At 50.8% G+C, this 20,570-nt stretch overlaps 2 protein-coding genes across 7 annotated transcripts in view; one reads left to right on the top strand and one right to left on the bottom strand.

The window, feature by feature from the left end:
- Positions 1-6,386: 6,386 nt before the first annotated feature.
- NAIF1 (nuclear apoptosis inducing factor 1) lies at positions 6,387-12,234 on the bottom strand. Of its 3 annotated transcripts, none has more exons than XR_001485434.4 (3): positions 11,472-12,234; positions 7,062-9,053; positions 6,387-6,973 (listed from the first exon to the last, which is right to left on the bottom strand). XR_001485434.4 is itself a non-coding variant. In XM_045372706.3 (2 exons), exons 1-2 carry the CDS (start codon positions 11,980-11,982, stop codon positions 8,581-8,583), a joined length of 984 nt encoding a protein of 327 aa, XP_045228641.1. In that variant the 5' UTR covers positions 11,983-12,234; the 3' UTR covers positions 6,387-8,580. The 3 variants fall into 3 exon arrangements, 1 of the variants encoding a protein (XP_045228641.1); XR_284917.5 differs by having other exon boundaries at positions 8,527-9,053; XM_045372706.3 differs by having other exon boundaries at positions 6,387-9,053.
- Positions 12,235-13,093: 859 nt separating this feature from the next.
- The window catches only part of SLC25A25 (solute carrier family 25 member 25), a 44,948-nt gene continuing 37,471 nt past the window's right edge, over positions 13,094-20,570 (top strand). For all 4 annotated transcript variants that reach the window (XM_005582127.4, XM_005582126.4, XM_074016436.1 and 1 more), the window contains exon 1: positions 13,094-13,455. In XM_005582127.4, the coding sequence (XP_005582184.1) occupies positions 13,198-13,455 (258 nt within the window). In that variant the 5' untranslated portion in view covers positions 13,094-13,197. The remainder of the gene's footprint in view (positions 13,456-20,570) is intronic.

The following is a 20,570-nucleotide window of genomic DNA, read 5'->3' as shown; positions in this document are numbered from 1 at the left end:
GAAAAAGAGCCTGGGCCAGGCGCAGTGGCTCATACCTGTAATCCCAGTAGTTCGGGAGGTCGACGCAGGCAGATCGCTTGAGGTCAGGAGTTTGAGACCAGCCTGGAACGTGGCAAACCCCATCTCTACTAAAAATACAAAAAATTAGATGGATGTGGTGGTGTGCGCCTGTAGTCCCAGCTACTCAGGAGGCTGAGGCAGGAAAATCACCGATTCCAGGGAGGCAGAAGTTGCAGTGAGCCGAGATTATCATACTACACTCAAGCCTGGGCAACAGAGCAAGACCCTGTTTCCAAAAAAAAAAAAAAGGAAAGGAGCCATATATATATATATATATATATATATATATTTTTTTTTTTTTTTTTTTTTTTTTGAGATGGAGTCTCACTCTGTCGCTCAGGCTGGAATGCAGTGGCACGATCTTGAAGAGGCCAATATTTTTAAGGAAGTAAACTTTCTCGATGTGACTGGAATGCAGAGTATAAGGAGGGAAGTGGCGACAAGTCACGTTAAGGAGCTGATAGTTTATCCAGGGAGTTAAGAGACGTAATTGAAGGATGGAACAGGGCGTAGCATGGGTAGATTTGCTTCCGAAGACCTCAGAAGGGCCTGGAAGACCTCGGCAGGGCCTGGAGGCAGGAGGCCAGTAAGGAGGCTGCTGTGGGTATCACGGGTGAGAGAGAACGTGGGAAAATACTACTAAAAATACAAAAGCCGGGCGCGGTGGCTCACGCCTGTAATCCCAGCGCTTTGGGAGGCCGAGGTGGGCGGATCACAAGGTCAGGAGATCGAGACCACGGTGAAACCCCGTCTCTACTAAAAATACAAAAAATTAGCCGGGCGCGGTTGTGGGCTACTCGGGAGGCTGAGGCAGGAGAATGGCGTGAACCCGGGAGGCGGAGCTTGCAGTGAGCCGAGATCGCACCACTGCACTCCAGCCTGGGCGACAGAGCGAGACTCCGTCTCAAAAAAAAAACAAAAAAAAACAAAGATTAGCCAGACATGGTGGCAAGCGCCTGTAATTCCAGCTATTCAGGAGGCTGAGGCAGGAGAATCTCTTGAACCTGGAAGGCAAAAGTTGCAGTGAGCCAAGATCGCGCCACTGCACTCTAGCCTGGGCAACAGAGTGAGACTTTGTCTAAAAAACTAAATAGGCCGGGTGTGGTGGCTCATGCCTGTAATCCCAACACTTTGGGAGGCCGAGGTGGGCGGATCACCTGAGGTTGGGAGTTCTAGATCAGCCTGACCAACATAGAGAAACCCTGTCTCTACTAAAAATACAAAATTAGCTGGGCGTGGTGGCGCATGCCTGTAATCCCAGCTACTCGGGAGGCTGAGGCAGGAGAATCGCTTGAAGAAATCGCTGAGGCGGAGATTGCAGTGAGCCGAGACCGCACCAATGCACTCCAGCCTGGGAGACAGAGTGAGACTCTCTCTAAAAAGAAAGAGAGAGAGGGGGAGAGAGAGGAAAGGAAGGGAAGGGAAGGGGAGGAGAGGGGAGAAGGGGATGGGAGGAGAGAAGACGAGGGGAGGAGGGGAAGGGGAGAAGAGGAGGGGAAGGGGAAGGGGAGGGAAGGGAGGAGAAGGGAGGAGGGGAGGGGAGAGCTGAGAGAAGGGAAGGGGCAACTCCACATAGGATGAGAGAGAGAGGACCTCCAGGGGACTGTGGGCGGGGGCAGCAGGGAGAGCTAGCCTGGACCGGTGGGAGCTGGTAAAAGGCCTTTTGAGGAAACAACGTCCAAGCAGAGCCCTGAAGGCCACCCAGGAGCTGGGCAGGGGAAGAGGTGGGGCAGGGAATCAGCACGTTCTGGCACAGCCGCTAGGGCTCTGCCGCAGGACAGACCATTTTGAGAACCACATCTCCCTTTGTAAACCTCCATACTGAAGTTAGTTCATCATCTCTAACCAAAAGGCCTGGGTTTGTCCCCGCCAGTTCCTCCCAGCAGGCACTCCTTCGCACCCTCCGAGAACCTCGACCGATTTGTCTAGAATTTCTGCAAGGGTCAGGAAGGCACTTCAGGGAGATTTCCAAGCAAGGCATGTGAGTGAGCCGTCTTAGGGGTAGAGTCCCAGCCCCAGTGGGGCAGGTCCAGCTGCCACTGAGAAATGGACAAGCTGTTCCCTCTGGGATCTGATCAAATTGCAAAATCATGAGCAAATAAATGATCATTGTTTTCAGCCACTAAGTTTCAAGTTGGTTTGTTACACAGCAAAGACAACTGAAGCAAGCAGCTCCTGGCGTTGAGCATCTGCTGTGTGTCCTGCACTGTGTTCCGTGTTCTGTGAGCAACAGCTTGTTAACTTCACTCGTCCTTCTTATCAGAGGAGGACTTTTAGAGAAATTAAATAATCCCATCCTAGAGCACAGTCAGGAAGTTAGAGACAGGAGGACTCAGAAGTCCCAACACTTACTTGTGAGGAACGAGGTTCCTGGCCACAAGCCTACATGCGATCTCTCAGGCCCAGCCAGAAGCAATGACAAAGGCTGAGCCTGGCAGGCCTTAGTGGGGTGGCAGGAAGAGGCAGCTGCCTCTTTTCTTTCTTTATTTTTTCTTTTTTTTGGAGACGGAGTCTCGCTCTCCGTCAGGAGTGCACTCGGGCTGGAGTGCAGTGGTGCGATCTCAGCTCACTGCAACCTCTGCCTCCTGGTCTAAAGCGATTCTCCTGCCTCAGCCTCCTGAGTAGCTGGGATTATAGGCCCCTACCACCACTCCCAGCTAAGTTTTGTATTTTTAGTAGAAATGGGGTTTTACCATGTTGGCCAGGCTGGTCTCGAACTCCTGACCTCAAGTGATCCACTTTCCTTGGTCTCCCAAATTGCTGGGATTGCAGGTGTGAGCCACTGTGCCTGGCCTAATTTTTGTATTTCCCTCTTTTTTTATTTTTATTTTTTTTTCTGGGTAGAGACAGGTTTTTGCCATGTTGCCTAGGCTGGTCTCGAACTCCTGGGCTCAAGAGATCCTCCTGATTCGGCCTCCCAAAGTGCTGAGATTACACAAGCACAAACAGTGCAAGGAATCTTGAACACACTTTACTATCAGTAATTTTCCACTCCAGCCCTTCTCCCTCTTGTCCCACTCTGACCCGCACCAAGTCCATAAAACAGCAGGAGTCTTTTTTTTCCTGAGGATTCCCTCGGCAGTGAGAAGACACCCCCATGTGTAATACATCTCACCCTTACCTGGCGCTGTCCTGTGGGGGAAAAAAATGGAACATAAGGGGAGTGGCGTTTTCTCCTCTTGCTTACGCCATCATAGTAAGCAATTACAGGCTTCACTGTTACTTTCACTGTAGCCCATTGTCTTCATGGACTAAGGTAAGGGGACAGCTCGCAGTCTCTGACTCACGCACCCGCCTCTTTCAGAGAAATTGCACTCACAGCCTCCCGGCAGTGGCCTCTTCCCTGTACTGGCCTTGGTTCCCACGTCCCCAGTCAGCCTTAAGTCCTTCCCACTCTGCTTTCTGTGCCCCTGCCACCTTCTAGTTCCAGGGTCATATCCTTTGTAATCCCATTCAAACCGCAAAGCTCCCATTGTGACATCAAGACTCGATAGTGACCACTTCGGATTATCGGTCACTGTAATGATGATGACAGCAGCTGTATTTGTTGAGCACGAGCTATTCCCAACACTGCCTTGTGGATCTGTTGGGCAAACATTATTGAAGAAAGAACTGGCCGGATGCCATGGCTCGTACCGTAATCCCCGCACTTTAAGAGGCCGAGGCGGGAGGATGACTTGAGCCCAGGAATTCGGGACTACCCTGGCTGACATGGCAAAACACAGTCTCGACAAAAAAATACAAAAATTAGCTGGGCATGTGATGTGTTCCTGTGGTCCCAGCTACTAGGGAGACTGAGGTGGAAAGATCTCTCGAGCCCAGGAGGTCGAGGCTACAGTGAGCCATGATTGTGCCACTGCACTCCAGCCTAGGCGACAGAGCGAGAACTTGTCTCAAGACAAACAAAAAAAGAAAGTACTCTCACCTAAAATACAGTTTACAAAGCATGCCTTTCCAAAAGGCTATCAAAAGGGTTTAAAATATTAAAGTTTCGGGAGGCTGAGGCAGAAGAATCGCTTGAACCAGGGAATCAGAGGTTGCAGTGAGCCGAGATTGCGCCACAGCACTCCAGTCTGGCGACAGAGCATGACTCTGTCTAAAAAAAAAAAAAAGAAAGAATACTAACACAAGCTGCCTCTAGGTCTCATTTGAGCTAAACACTCCTCCAGGTCAGGTCAGGCTCAAATCATCTCTAGGTAACCTCAAATCTACTGGCAGCAAGGTCACAGTAGTTAAGAACAGTAGCTAACAGCATGGGCTACACCGGGTAATCAGGTAGCTGTGGGACACTTCAGGCAAATTGTTAAACCTCTCTGATTCTCAGTGTCCTCACCTGCAAACAGAACAGTGTTAGTGCCGACTTCCTGGGGCTGTTGCAAGGAGTCAATGAGATAATGCTTATAAGGCCTCAATAGACTAGGGGTTCAATAATTGTTGGGTTTTATTGTTATAAAATACTGGTGAGAGTGGTAGCTATGCCCAGGAATACTGAGATCCCTCCAGAAAGAAGACCAGTCTTATTTAAAGGAGTATCCTGGTTGGCAGGACTTCCCAACTGCTCAGCAGAAAATCCAGAGAAGCAGTCATCCTTGGTGCAGGATCCGGATTCCAGCTGAGTTTAAGTCCTCCAGTCTCTGAGCCAAGGTTCTTAACCAGCCTGGAGTAGTGGCTCAGAACTGTAATCCCAACACTTTGGGAGGCAGAGGCAGAAGGATCGCTTGAGCCCAGGAGTTGTAGGCCAGCTTGGGCAACATGGTGAAACCCCTTCTCTAAAAAAAAAAAAAAAAAAAAGAAAAGAAAATTAGCTGAGTATGGTGGCACATGCTTGTAGTCCCAGCTACTCGAGAGGTAGAGGTGGAAGGATCAATTCAGCCAAGGAGGTCAAGGCTGCAGTGAGCTGTGATCCTGCCACTGCACTCCAGCCTAGGTGACAGAGTGAGACCATGTTTTTGTTTTTTGAGACAGAGTTTTGCTCTTGTTGCCCAGGCTGGAGTGTAGTGGTGCGATCTCGGCCTCCCAGGTTCAAGCAATTCTCCTGCCTCAGCCTCCCCAGTAGCTGGGATTACAGGCATGTGGCACCATGCCCAGCTAATTTTTGCATTTTTAGTACAGACAGGGTTTCTCCATGTTGGTCCGGCTGGTCTCGAACTCCTGACTTCAGGTGATCCACTCACCTAAGCCTCCCAAAGTGCTGGGATTACAGGCATGAGCCACCGCCAAATGGCCAAGACCCTGTCTTTTTTTTTTTTTTTTTTTGAGATGGAGTTTCTTGTTGCCCAGGCTGGAGTGCAATGGCGTGATCTCAGTTCACTGCAACCTTAGTCTCCCGGGTTCAAGCGATTCTCCTGCCTTAGCCTCCCAAGTAGCTGGGATTACAGGTGCCCGCCACCACACCCAGCTAATTTTTAGTATTTTTAGTACAGATGGGGTTTCACCATGTTGGCCATGCTGGTCTCGAACTCCTGACCTCGTGATCTGCCTGCCTTGGCCTCCCAAAATGCTGGGATTATAAGCATGAGCCACCACGCCCGGCCAGATCCTGTGTTAAAAAAAAAAAAAAAGAAAAAAAAAATGTCTTAACCTTCAGAAAGTATCAGGATTACTGAGGGCTTGTTTACAATGCATAGTCTTAGAGACCTCCCTCCAGGTTTTGAGTAAGACCTGGGATTGGGTACACTTAACAAATGCCTCAGGTAATTCTTTTTTTTTCTTTTTTCTTTTTTTTTTTTTGAGATTGAGTCTTGCTCTGTCACCCAGGCTGGAGTGCAATGGCATGATCTCAGCTCACTGCAACCTCTGTCTCCCAGGTTCAAGCGATTCTCCTCCTGCAGCCTCCTGAGTAGCTGGGATTACAGGTGTGTGCCACCACACCCAGCTCATTTTTGTATTTTTAAGAGAGATAGGGTTTCACCATGTTGGTCAGGCTGGCCTCAAACTCCTGACCTCGTGATCTGCCCACCTCAGCCTCCCAAAGTGCTGGGATTACAGGCATGAGCCACGGTGTCTGCCTCAGGTAATTCTTCAAAGTCCCAAACACTGCCTTAAACCAGGAATAGACTGACTTCTACTGTAAATGGGCCAGAGAGTAAACACCTTTGGCTTTGTGGGCCAGATGTCTCTGTAACTACTCAACTCTTGCTTTGGTGGTGGGGAAAAAAAAAAAAAAAAAAAAAGGCCATAGGTTCATAAATGAATGGGTGTGGCTGTGTTCCAATAAAATTTTATTTATAAAAATAGGTGGTAAGCCTGATTCAGTGTGTGGGCCATCGTCTGCCAGTCCCTGTTCTCTTCTATATATAACCAATAAAGACACAGAGATGTATGTATAAAAAAGTGATATGTCTTTAATTTAAAATTATGACCTGGAAATAACTAGTCAGTTTAAGTGATCCAGACTTCCTCTTCATACCCAAATGGAACAGACACAATATTGGCTCAGATTTCCAACCCCAGAACAAAACCAAACCGAATCCTTGGGAAGTCCCTGCAGTGACCTTGCTGGGGCCATCAGACTGCACAGAGTGGAGGCGTCCAAGCTCCTGGGCTGCTGTTCTCCAGCCACACTGAGAAGAGCTTTCCCTCTTCCAGCAACTCCCTCGCTGGGTCCGATATCCCCCTTCACCTCCCTTTTAGCTGGCACTGCACGAATGCCTCCACAGAGAGGCTGACACTACAGCAGTCACTTCCAAACTGTCTTCGGTGCATCTTCAGGGCCACCTTCCTGTGGTCACAATAGAGGAGCTGAGCATTCTAAACGTTCCTGCCCAGGAGGGCGGCGTCTTCACTTTTTAGCTGAGGTCTGGAGCCCTGAGTTGTAACCATTGGTCACGTGTGGCTGAGGCACCGGCAGCAAATCGGCAAACTTGGGAAACGATCTGGGGAGATGTAAGGGCCTTGGTAATTGATGGTAAGTCTGAAAATGAAACAGACAAATGGCATCTGGGTAAAATCCTTACAGACATGTCAGAAGAGAAAGTGTAAAATGGAACAGGGAACAGCACCTCCTTCAGCACTCCAAGGCTCTGCCTGCTCTTCCCTGAGCACAGAATCCAAAGGGTCCCATTTCTGGTGTGTGTGTGTGTTTTGTTTTTTTTTTTTTTTTTGAGATGGAGTCTCGCTCTGTCGCCAGGCTGGAGTGCAGTGGCGCGATCCAGGCTCACTGCAACCTCCGCCTCCTGGGTTCAAGCGATTCTCCTGCCTCAGCCTCCTGAGTAGCTGGGATTACAGGTGCACACCACCACGCCCAGCTAATTTTTGTATTTTTCGTAGAGACGGGGTTTCACCATGTTGGCCAGGATGGTCTCGATCTCTTGACCTCGTGATCCACCCGCCTCGGCCTCCCAAAGTGCTGGGATTACAGGCTTGAGCCACCGCGCCCGGCCAGGGTCCCACTTCTTAGGTTGGCTTCGCCTCTTCCTCCTCCTACATTCAGGGTCAAGAATGGCTTTGGATTCGCTCAGCCACTCAGAGAGAGTCTCAAGAGAACAGGAGGCACTGAGGGCTGTGGCAGGGGAAGAGTCCAGCGTGTGATGCTCAGCAGGGCTTTTTTTGCTGAATTTTGGAAATGTGGAGTCAGCAGAGGAGGAAGGGTGTGGCCACAGGGCGGCCCTCCTGGAGGCCTTCCTAGGAGGGGTTCACACACAGAACAAATACAACTGGCTAGAAGCAAGCCTCCGCGCAAAGCCAACAGGTCACTCAGACCCACTGCAGTGGGGCAGCAAGCTTCCACACTAGTTGGCTTTCTCGAAAATTTACAGCATCCAAAGCTTGACCTGAGTCAAAAGCTCTAGGGGCAAACCACCAAAGGACTACCCAGAGATGCTGTGGAAATCCAGAGAGTGACCAAACCGTCCTCATCACACACAGTATTCCTGAGCCAGACTGGCTGCACACTGCATGCATTACGGAGGCGTCCCAGCGCAGTACTTAACAAGGGCCTGTGCTGTGCCTGGGGTGGGGTCAGGGGAGAGCACAACAGTCATTGGAGTCCCCTGAGAACTGAGGCACAGTGAGAAGGAGAAAAGGGTGGGGTTTCCTCCTTAGGCAAAGTCACACTGCCTCCCAAGGGAGGAAGATATTATTGCTCAACTGCCAGCACCAGTGACATGACCCTACTTGAAAGGATGGCACCTGGGGTAGGGCAGCTCAGGAGAGACCCAGGCTGGGCGACAGCCCCCAGTGACAGCCCGCTGTGTTGTTCCTTACAGTTGTCCAAGACCAAGGCTGGGTCATGTCACAAGCCTGGGGTCGTGACAACACGTGTCCCATCACATGCACCTGTGACCCCCAGCTAACCAATCTTCTGGGTCTTAGCAAGGCAGCTCAAGTAGGGGGAGTAAGAGTTTGGGTCCCGGGAGCCCAACAAATTCCTCTTCTCAAAAACAGTGCAACCCCTAAGCGTTTATTAAAGAGGGAGCTGTGCACATGGCCGGCCTAAGGCCAAGGCCAATCACAGGACCCACTTACAAGACCATGGAGTTTTCATCCCATCATGGCAGAAGGCTGGCCTGACCCCTGCCCTCACTGGATGATGCTGTCTGGCTGCCCATTCTGGGCCACCTGCCCAGGGTCAGAGGTGGGGGCCGGGTTAGCTGTGTTGCTCTGCAGGTAGCGGCGGAAATCTTTGATCATGGGCCGGAGGACCTGGATGAGGACGCTCAGGGCAGCCTGTGTGCCCTCCATGGCCTGGGCCTGGCGCTCCTGGGCACAGGCCTGCACTTCCTGGGAGCGGCGGATCATCTGCAGTAGGTCGTTTTGCTGCTCCAGGTGCTGTGCGATCTCCTTCACATGCAGGTTGGTGACCCGCTGCTCCTGTATCAGCTTGGCGGAGTTGAGAGCAATGCGGCTCTTGAGCGCTTGCGGCTTGACCGATGTGTCTGCATGCTGGGCCATCATGTCCACAGGGGCCTCCGGTGGCAGCGGCGGGGGCGCCTCAGCCGTGCAGTACTCCACCACGCCCTCCTCCAGCGTGTGATAGGTAGTCTCTGTGGGGACTGCGGGGTAGAAAGAACAGAGGCCAAGGGAGGTCACTTTCTGGAAGGAATCCAGCTGGCTGTATAGGGTGGGGAAGAGGCCATAAAGTCCTGTCCTGGAGGGACATAAAGGGAAATCCAGGCCATCCCTGGCTGCATAGCTATTCAGGTATAAATCTAGAATCTAAGGGGTTCAGAATCTTAATCTACTTGGTAATCAAAGGGCCAGCCCTGGATCTGGCAAAAGCAAAGATGTTGACCCTAATACTAGCAAAACTTTTAGAGCAACTACCACATGTCAGGCACTTTGTACTCATTAGCTCAACAAATCCTCAAAATGACACCAAGAGGTCGGTGCTGTCATCTTCATCTTCCAGAAATGAGAAAACAGACCAATAAATGTAGAATGACTTGCTAAGGTCACAGAGCTTATTCAGCAGAGCCAAGAGGCAAACCCAGGTCTCCCTAACAGCAGAGCCCAATGTGCTCCTGACCTCCACGCTGGGCTGCTCCTGGCTAAGAAAGGCACCCCCTGCCGGGCACGGTGGCTCACACCTGTAATCCCAGCACTTTGGGAGGCCGAGGTGGGTGGATCACCTGAGGTTAGGAGTTCGAGACCAGCCTGACCAACATGGAGAAACCCCGTCTCTATTAAAAATACAAAATTAGCCAGGCGTGGTGGCGCGTGCCTGTAATCCCAGCTACTTGGGAGGCTGAGGCAGGAGAATCGCTTTAACCTGGGAGACGGAGGTTGCAGTGAGCCGAGATCGTGCCATTGCACTCCAGCCTGGGCAACAAGAGCGAGACTCCGTTTCACAAAAAAAAAAAAAAAAAGAAAGGCACCCCAGAGGCTGGGTCACATGCTCTCTGTGGTACCAGTGAAGCAGGCATCTTGGGTGGGACTCTACACATGCTCTTTGCAGCCACATTAGTCCTACCTCCTTTGATGCTTTCTGGTTTTTTTGTTTTGTTTTTCTGAGTCAGCGTTTTGCTCTTTGCCCTGTCGCCCAGGTTGGAGTTCAGTGGCACGATCTTGGCTCACTGCAACCTCCGCCTCCCGGGTTCAAGAGATTCTCGTGCCTCAGCCTCCCGAGTAGCTGGGACTACAGGCGCCCGCCTCCAAGCCTGGGTAATTTTTGTATTTTTAGTAGAGACGGGGTTTCACCATATTGGCCAGGCTGGTCTCGAACTCCTGACCTCAAGTGATCCGCCCGCCTCCCAAAGTGCTGGGATTATAGGAGTGAGCCACTGTGCCCGGTCCTTTGATGCTTTGACTTGACTTCCTAGGCCCCTGTGGTCAAGCAGAAAAGGAGGTGGGAATGGGGCAGCGGTAGCTTAAGTGCCCAGTCAATGTCTCCCTGTCTCTCATCATCTGGGTCAATGGGATACTTAAACGTTTACCCTTCCTGTTCCAGAGCAGCATCTGACTTGGACCCGTGTTTGTCCCCCTTACCCTACCCCTGTGTATTCTTGAGAAATACGCATTGCAAGGGGATGGCACTCACACATCCGCCCAACTTCCCCAACCCCCACTGAGAACCACTGAATGATCCAGCTCACAGCCATCACAAGCGAGCAGAGGTAACAGTCACGGGTACAAATCCTTCTTTGAACTAAAAAATCCAACCAAAGTTAGCTCTGTTGTCATTCCTAGCTGAGAACCTTGGAAAGGACCCTAGCTGGGCTGTTTGGGCCTCCACACATGTGGGAGAGGTCAAGCTCCTCCATCCTTCAATGCCAATGTCAGCTATGTGTCCCCACACCACCAAGAAGCCCCCTTTCTCTTCCGGGGCCTTAGATTTTCCCAACTGATGGTGAAGCTATTCCTATATGTGTCATCTCTGTCCTACTAGAATATAACTGGCCTGTATTTTAGACAACTTGGTAATCCCAGTGCCCAGCACAGGGTTTGGTACAGAATAAGTGCTAATGTTTGATGAATGAATGAATGAATGGAGTAGATTAACACCAGGAACCAGGAGGCTCCCAAGCAGCACCTGATCAAAGATCCCCCGCACTGAAAACAGAATCCAGATGTTGTCTCACTTGGGCAGTATTATTCCCATCAATTTTTTTAACAAATATGGCCTGGCTGTCTACTACAAGCTGAGCCCTGTGAAAATCCTCTGGGGATACAGACACGGTCTCTTGTCTTCAAGGACCACCCAGTTCGGCAAGTGGAGGTAAGTCATGGACAAACATGGTGGCAATGCTCAGTGGTGAGCTATCCAGCACATCAGAAGTCCAGCCCACGTGCTGAGGAAGTCCCAAAGAGAGCAAGATCACTTTTGTCTGGGGTGCTGCTCTTGGAAGGCCTCATGGTCTTCCAAGACCCCCATCTGACCTCTGACCCTTGGCAGCCAACCTTCCCCAGGCCACCCCAGAGCTTGCTGACCCTTCCCACTTATGCACGCCGCCTGGGCAGGAGAGGTCACTCACTCTGTGTCAGGGTGACCGTGGCTGCGGCTGCGGTGGCCGAGGGTCCGAGGGCCACAGGGTGGATCTCTGTGGTGCTGGGCAGGCTGATGATGGTGGCCTCGCCCAGCAGGTTGCAGATACGTTGTTGCATGGGGGTCAGCAGCACTGGGGCTACAGCTGGGCCACCGCCGCCACTGCCACCGCCTGTCCCAGGTCCCCCAGCTCCGTCCTCCTCAGTGGACCCCGGCGCCTCACCACCCTCCACGGCGGCCCGGACCTGGGCAACCTTGCGACGGACCTCAGTCTTGAGGTCAGACCACTTCTTCTTGACCTCAGGCAGCTCCCTGCGGCAGGTGGCCACAGCGTTGACCCTTCTCAGGATGCCGTGCCAGGCCGCGCTCTTGGCGGCCAGGGGGACCCCGGCGTTGAAGTGGTTCACCAGCAGGTGCTTCTTCAGCTCCAGCTCCTCCACGATGATCTCCACCTCCCGCTCCGAGAAGTTCATCTTCCTCTTCTTGGCTGGGACGGCCATGGCCTCTCCCCTCCCCTCTTTTTAAAGAAATTATAATCCCCTCAAGCGCCCCAATTCTCCTTCTCTTCTCCCTCAGCCTCGCCCCTCACCCACCCCCTACAGGGGATAGGCCAGGCTTGCTCGAGGCCAAGCACTAGGCCTTTGGTAACCCCCCTCGCTACGCAAAGTGCGTAGGGCCCAGCCCCAACCGGCCCGGCCGCTGCCAGCCAGCGGCGTAATGGCTTCCTGAATCTGCCTCTTCCGCCGAGGTGTGCGGAGATCCGCCCACTTCCCCTCTTCCCGCCTCCCAGCGCTTCTCCGGGAGAACCCGCCTTCCCGGTTGGTAGAGGCTCAAATATCACGTCGATCACTGGTTCTTTCGGTCTGTCGCTCAGCTACAGAGCACGCCCACTTACTGTAATTCGCCTGATCATTGGTTTAAAATTGTGTCTGTCGCCCAGAGCGCCCCGCCCACCTAACCTTTATTCACTTCCATTGGAAAATCATTCTGTCGTTCAATTATCAGTATTAAGACGATTAAGCCGTTAAATTCAGCTATTTTATTGATGGTTTAGGGAGTTAGATTACCAAAACCCTGCTTCCTGAGATACTTCGTGCTTTTGGCCGTGAGCCATGAGTCAATTTTAAATTCCTCCCACCGGCACAAACTCTGCCCCGCAACTGCAGTTCGTAAATGCTCTCACACAAATCCTATTTCCCACCGGAGGCTACGATCTCTGCGTACACGACCGCTCCTCCCATCCTTAAGATCCTGCAGTCTAAACAGAGTTAGTTCATCAATGGAAACTGGACACGGGGCCTTCCGCCTGCCAATCACAAGATTCCTGCCTATCGCTGCGTGATTTTCTCTCTCTTGGCCCCCGGCTCAGCCAATCCCCGCCTCCCTCAGTTTGAATCGGCCCCAGGCGGAACAGGGTGACCCAGCCCACCCCATTGATCCGGGTAGTCCGGGGCGGTGTGGGCTGCCCTTAGGCAGGCTGCGCCCCTCCGGGCTCTCCATCCGAGCCTGTGATTGGCCTTCGGTGCGCCAGGGGCGTGGCCGGTGAGGCGGGGCGCGAAGGGGCGGGGCTCCCGGAAGCCGCCCCTCCCGCCAGCTTGCCGGCGTCTCAGAGCCCGCGCTCGCAGCTCCAGAGCGCCTGGCGTGCCTTCCGCACGGTCCACGCCGGCCGGCCGCCCCAGCCCCCGCCAGCGCCCGGAGCCCCTGCCTCGCACCCGATGGTGAGCAGTGTGTTGTGCCGCTGTGTGGCCTCCCCGCCGCCGGACGCCGCCGCCGCCGCCTCTTCGTCTGCCTCGTCGCCGGCGTCCGTGGGGGACCCCTGCGGCGGCGCTATCTGCGGGGACCCGGACCACCGGCTGCGCCTGTGGAGACTCTTTCAGACGCTTGACGTCAACCGGGACGGCGGCCTGTGTGTCAACGACCTGGCGGTGGGGTTGCGGCGCCTGGGACTGCACCGCACGGAGGGCGAGCTCCGGGTAGGCTGCGCGCATCCTCAGCACCGGCGGGGAGGGAGCCCCTCGAGGGCCGGGTGACAGGTCTGGGCCGCTGGTGACAGGTCTCGGGGGACGGCCCCTTGGGCTGAGCGGGATCCCTACTGTCCAGAGGAAGGATGCACCCTGACTCACTGAGGGACACCCCACTTACGCCCTGATGGGAGTGGGGCTCTTTCCTGACTTCTTTGGGTGCTTGAGCCGGGTTCTTCGTGGACACAGGTGGGCACCCTCTGGGCTTTCTGATGGGTGAAAAGCCCTTTCTTGCCCGGGCTTTCCCCAGAGTAGAAGGCTCAGGAGTGTGCCTTTGTCACTTCCTGACCTCGAGGCCAAGCTGGACGCTCCCTTCCCCCATGGATGGGTTCATCCATCGGTCCCCAGCAGCACCCCCTCCTTTCCCTCTCGTTTCCATGCCAGCCGTGGGCCCTGATCTGGTTCCTCTCAGGAGCATGTGGGAGTTGAAAAAAAAATTGGTATTGGGGTTTCAGGCTGATCCGTGTGGACGTGGGTGGTGAAGACTGACAGTTCTCATGATTTAGGCTCATCCCCATTGCCCTGTTTATCCAGAAAATAGGATCGTGATCCCTGCGGGTTGGAGTGTGGATGAAGTGAAAGAATCTGGAGGAATTTTTTTTCTGAAAGTCAAAGCGAGATTGTTACTGTTGTGGGCTCTTGGCCGAGGTGTGGGAATAGGGGCGCAGAGAAATGGTCATCCCTGGGCCTGCCAGGAAGAGAAGTGCTGGCCTTTCTGTATGAGAACTTCAGAGCAGGGGCTGTTTCTTTCCCTTCTGTCTCTTCCCCTTCAGTCTGACTTGGCAGATGTAGCTGCCATTTTCCCAAGTATTTCATTTACTGTGGCTTAGCCTGATTTACAACCTGGAATAGGACTCCTGAGTACTTTACCTAAGAACTTGTTTCTCTGCTGAGTTAGTTTGGTCTATTTGTACACACGACAATTAGAGAATCTCACAGCCAAGTATGAAGAGAATCTGGTAAACCGCCAATGAATTAAATCAATTTGTTGGGTGGGTGTACATAGGTGTTGTTAACTCATGTACAAGATTATTGGATCAGCATCCAAGGTGTTGAGCCGTAACTATTAGGATCAGCCTAGGAGGACCAAGAGTAACACTACGCAACATAGAATCGTTGAGTTAAGTCCAAGAGATTTAGAGACAAGGTTTTTTTTGTTGTTTGTTTTGAGACAGAGTCTGGTTCTGTCTCCCAGGCTGGAGTGCAGTGGTGCGATCTCAGCTCACTGCAGCCTCCGCCTCCCGGGTGCAAGAGATTCTCCTGTCTCATCCTCCCCAGTAACTGGGATTACAGGCACATGCCACCATACACAGCTAATTTTTGTATTTTTAGTAGAGACGGGCTTTCACCATGTTGGCCAGGTTGGTCTCGGGCTCCTAACCTCAGGTGATCCACCTGCCTCGGCCTCCCAGAGTGTTGGGATTACAGGCGTGAGCCACTGCACCCGGCTAGAGACTAGTTTAAAAAAAAAAAATGTTTCCAGTTTTACACAAAATAGTGTTGTGAACTAGAGATTTTCCTGTATGTATCTGATGAATACTCACTTGAAAAGATAGAATGGCTGGCTGGGCACAGGGGCTCACGCCTGTAATCCCAGCACTTCCTGGGAGGCCGAGCTGGGTGGATCACCTGAGGTTGGGAGTTTGAGACCAGCCTGACCAACATGGATAAACCCCGTCTCTACTAAAAATACAAAATTACCTGGGCGTGGTGGCGCATGCCTGTAATCCCAGCTACTCGGGAGGCTGAGGCAGGAGAATCGCTTGAACCCAGGAGGCAGAGGTTGCGCCATTGCACTCCAGCCTGGGCAACGAGAGTGAAACTCCATCTCAAAAAAAAAAAAAAAAAAAAAAAGAAAGAAAGAAAAGGAAAGAAAATATAGGAAAGCTAAACCCAGAGGGTTTCTGTGTCAAACCTACCCACTTGGCATTGCTGCCAGGCACATTGAGAACATCTGGCTGTGGGAGAATGTTAAATGTTTACACCATGCTTTGTGCCTCAACTAGAATCACAGCGTTCTCGAGATTCGAGGCACATCTGATATTGATCCTAATCTGTTTTTTTAGTGGTGAATTTCTCGGGGCAAATAAGGAGAAAGTGATCATTTTTCTTTCTGGTTTTGAAATAAAACTTTTGTTAACCAGAGAGCCTAGCCCCTTGGGGTCACTTTGGCTCTAAAATCTTTGACTCTGTGACAGATCTAAGTTCTCTGATATGGAGCATTTCTTCTTTATTCTTTTGGTGTGTGGGTTTAGTATAGAGTGTATTTCATTTATTTGTCTATTATTATTATTATTATTATTACTTTTCTGTGATGGAGTTTCACTTTTGTTGCCCAAGCGGGAGTGCAATGACACGGTCTCGGTCTCAGCTCACTGCAGCCTTCTCCTCGGGGGTTCAAGTGATTCTCCTGCCTCAGCCGCCTTCGGACTACAGGCACGCTGGGACTACAGGCGCGCGCCACCACACCCGGCTCATTTTTTTTTGTATTTTTAGTCGAAACGGGGTTTAACCATGTTGGCCAGGCTGGTCTCAAACTCCTGACATCAGATGATCCACCCACCTCGGCCTCCCAAAGTGCTGGGATTATAGGCATGAGCCACCGCACCTGGTCTATTTATCTATTTTTTTTTTTTTTTGAGTTGGAGTCTCGCTCTGTCACCCAGGCTGGAGTACAGTGGTGTGATCTCACTGAAACCTCTGCCTCCTGGGTTCAAGCAATTCTCCTGCCTCAGCTTCCTGAGTAGCTGGGATTACAGGCACCTGCCACCATCCCTGGCTAATTTTTGTATTATTAGTAGAGCAGGAATTTCACCATGTTGGCCAGGCTGGTCTCGAACTCCTGACCTCAAGTAATCTACCCACCTCAGCCTCCCAAAGTTCAGGGATTACAGGCGTGAGCAACTGCACTGGGCAGTATAGACTGTATTTCTACAACTTTTTTAGCTTTTGAACAAATTCAGTTGTTATACAGCTTTGAGATCAGAAATAATTTATTAGGTCATTACCTGTAAAGGAGCACATGTTAGTCCTGTGGGGAATGTTTGAAGTATTGGAGAGAAGATCTGCCTTTTTGTAAATAACTGGGCAACAGGAAGACACCCTGCCTCTTGTGCTCCCGTACCACTTCCTGTTGAATTAGTATTAACTGCCTACAGAAAAAGCATTAGTATTAACTGCCTACAGAAAAAGCAGTGCTGTGGCTTTGCAGAGCTAGCTGGAGCCGAAAGAGAACTCTGGGGCCCTTTGGGTCAAAATGGGTCATCTGCCGCGGGAATAGATGTTGAAGAACACATCAGACTTTGGAAGATGCTTCCTATGGCCCATATGAAACCAGTGTGAGATGCTTGGGTTTGCAAAGGAATCAGCTGTGAGTGCTTATCAGAGGGTAATGGGTAAATCCAGGCCATGTGACTTCACAAAGCCTCTTAGCTTATAACAGTCTGGGTCAAGTTTTCTTTAAAAGTAAACCAGCAAGTTTTGCCGTCTGCCTTTGTTTGAAAAGAGATGGGACAGTCATAAAAAATTGCTTAAAATGGAAGTGGGCAGAGAAACCGATGGCAGCCAGCCAGGGAAATTTTCTTTGTAAAGGGCATGTAAGCGAGAAGCTTGTTCTGGGACAAAAAAAGGGAAGAGTTCATTAAAGAAGAAAGCAAAAAGATGACGACAACAGTAGTGACTTGGGGAGATGAGACTCAGCCAGAGCTAATTATAGATTGCCTATTTAAGGCATTTTCATGTGACCAAATAAAATCTGGGTCTTAAAACAAATTTAAAACATAGGTTAGAGCTCAGGCAGCCAATTAGAGGAAGAAAGCAAGCTGTGTTACATGTAAACAGTTGTCTCTTCAGCTGAGGCTTTTGGGCTCTTGTAAGGGGCTGGTGTTTATTGCAGGTGAGGTTCTAGATGAGCTGCAGTTTGTTCATTTAGAGACTGGCATCCACACCATCTCGTTTGAGCCTCACAAAAACCTGTGAAGTAAGCAAGTCAGTAAAATGATTTTTACTCCATTTTACTAGGGAAGGAACAATGGTTCAAAAAGACAATGGAACAACGTCAAAGATCATTTGATTGCTAGGAAGTTGGACCAGAGAAGGAATTGGAACCATCTTCTGATTCCTGCTCCTCTCCTCGTTAACGCAGTTCTTTTCAGGAACATGAAGAGAATTCTCAAGTTCTTTTGGGGGAACTTGAGAAGGAGGAGGAGAGATCACTTAGAACCACATATTTTGCTCCCAAAGTATAGGCTTCAAGATTATCCACAGTTGACCCTGTCAAAGAACAAGAATCCGCTCCCCTGTTTTTCTCCCGGACCTGAGCAATGCACATGAGGCAATCCCTATTGACTTGAAATTATTGAATGGAGATCAGTAATGTCAAGTTGGTATTGCTTAATCAGACAGACTGTTGAACTCTATACCTTTTAAATGTTTGGCCATTTGTGGATGTTTATCAAAAGAGCCAGACTTAGATAAGATAGTCTACAGAAGAAAGCTCCTTTCCAAGAGATAGACATTATTTGCTATAATGTAATGGCCCTTTAAGAAAAGAAAAATGCTTTTCGCGGATTGGATTAAATTCATGTATTAAACTAATTGTGTTATATTGTTGCATAATCGGTCCCTGGCTCAAAGTCATAATCATCAAGTCAACTAGAATACTTTTTTTTTTTTCAAGACAGAGTCTTGCTCTGTCACCCAGGCTGGAGTGCAGTGGCGTGATCTCAGCTCAATGAGACCTCCACCTCCTGGGCTCAAGCAGTTCTCTGCCTCAGCCTCCCATGTAGCTGGGATTACAGGCATGAGCCACCATGCTTGTTCTTGAGAAGATTTTTTTTTTTTCCTTTTTGAGACGGAGTCTCGCTCTGTCGCCCAGGCTAGAGTGCAGTGGCGCAATCTCAGCTCACTGCAACCTTCACCTCCCTGGTTCAAGCAATTCCCTGCCTTAGCCTCCCAAGTAGCTGAGATTACAGGCGCATGCCACCACGCCAGGCTAATTTTTTTGTATTTTTAGTAGAAACGGAGTTTCACCATGTTGGCCAGACTGGTCTCGAACTCCTGGCCTCAGGCAATCCGCCCGCTTCAGCCTCCCAAAGTGCTGGGATTACAGGCGTGAGCCACCATGCCCAGCTGAGAAGATTTTTTTTTTTTAAATGAGTTGATATTTGGAAAGATGCAGTCCCATACCCTGATCCTAAAACCAAGTAACAAATAAGAACAGGGCCAGGTGCGGTGGCTCACATCTGTAATCCCAGCACTTTGGGAGGCTGAGGCAGGTGGATTACCTGAGGTCAGGAGTTCACGACCAGCCTGGCCAACATGGTGAAACCCTGTCTCTATTAAGAATACAAAAATTAGCCAGGCATGGTGGCACACACCTGTAATCCCAGCTATGTGGGAGGCTGAGGCAGGGAATTGCTTGAGCCCTGGAGACGGAGGTTGCAGTGAGCCGAGATCGTGCTGACACGTGCCTGGCCAACAGAGCCAGACTCTGTCTCAAAAGAAAAAAAAAAGAATATACGAAGCTGGCCACAATGGCTCATGCCTATAATCTTAGCACTTTACGAGGCTGAGGTGGACAGATGGCTTGCACCCAGGAGTTCGAGACCAGCCTGGGCAAACTTGGTGAAACCCTGTCTCTACAATAAATACAAAAATTGGCTGGTCACAGTGGCTCGTGCCTATAATCTCAACACTTTGGGAGGCTGAGGCAGGCGCATCACCTGAAGTGAGGAGTTCAAGACCAGCCTGGCCAACATGGTGAAACCCTGTCTCTACTAAAAATATAAAACTTAGCCAGGCGTGGTGGTGCATGCCTTTCTGTAGTCCCAGTTACTTGGGAGGCTGAGGGAGAATTGCTTGAACCTGGATGGCAGAGGTTGCAGTGAGCTGAGATCATGCCACTGCACTCCAGCCTTGGAGACAGAGTGAGACTTCATCTCAGAAACAACAACAACAGGGCTGGGCGCGGTGGCTCAAGCCTGTAATCCCAGCACTTTGGGAGGCCGAGGCGGGCGGATCACAAGGTCAGGAGATCGAGACCACAGTGAAACCCCGTCTCTACTAAAAATACAAAAAATTAGCCGGGCGCGGTGGCGGGCGCCTGTAGTCCCAGCTACTCAGGAGGCTGAGGCAGGAGAATGGCGGGAACCCGGGAGGCGGAGCTTGCAGTGAGCCGAGATCGCGCCACTGCACTCCAGCCTGGGCAACAGTGTGAGACTCCGTCTCAAAAAAAAAAAAAAAAAAAAAAAGAAACAACAACAACAAAAAAATTAGCTGGGCATAGTGGCCCACACCTGTAGTCTAGCTACTTGGGAGGCTGGGGCAGGAGGATCACTTGAGCCTGGGAGGCTGAGGTTGCAGTGAGCAGAGACTGTGCCACTGCACTTCAGCCTGGGTAACAGAACAAGACCCTGTCTCAAAATAGATACAAATAGAGAGTGAGAGAGCACAAGCCTGTCTGATCTGGAGCTTCAACTGGATGAATTTTTTTGATGTTCAAAGAATTATTACTGGCCAGATACAAAGGCTCACGCCTGTAATCCTAGTACTTTGGGAGGCCAAGGTGGGTGGATTGCTTGAGCTCAGGAGTTTAAGACCAGCCTGGGCAATATAGCAAGACCCCATCTCTGTTTTTTATAAAATTAAAAAAAAATTTTTTTTAAATGAGGGTTTGAGTGTGGCAACTCACGCCTGTAATCTCAGTGCTTTGGGAGACTGAGGCGGGCAGATTGCCTGAGGTCAAGAGTTCAAGACTAGCTTGGCCAACATGTTGAAAACCCGTCTCTACTAAAAATACAAAAAAACTAGCCAGGCCAACACCTGGTGGGCACCAGTAATCCCAGCTACTCAGGAGGCTGAGGCAGGAGAATCACTTGAATCCGGGAGGCGGAGGTTGCAGTGAGCCAAAATCGCGCCACTGCACTCCAGCCTGGGCGACAGTGTGAGACTGCCTCAAAAAAAAAAAAAAAAAAAGAAAAAAAAAGAATAGTTATTACTTGTTGAAGTCTCACATCCCCACAAGGGAATGATAGAAACAAATATTTCGCTGGTATTCATGCCTATTC

The sequence above is a fragment of the Macaca fascicularis genome, chromosome 15 (genome assembly GCF_037993035.2).
Source record: "Macaca fascicularis isolate 582-1 chromosome 15, T2T-MFA8v1.1".
Classification (NCBI taxonomy): domain Eukaryota; kingdom Metazoa; phylum Chordata; class Mammalia; order Primates; family Cercopithecidae; genus Macaca; species Macaca fascicularis.
This window is presented reverse-complemented; position numbering and strand designations above follow the sequence as displayed.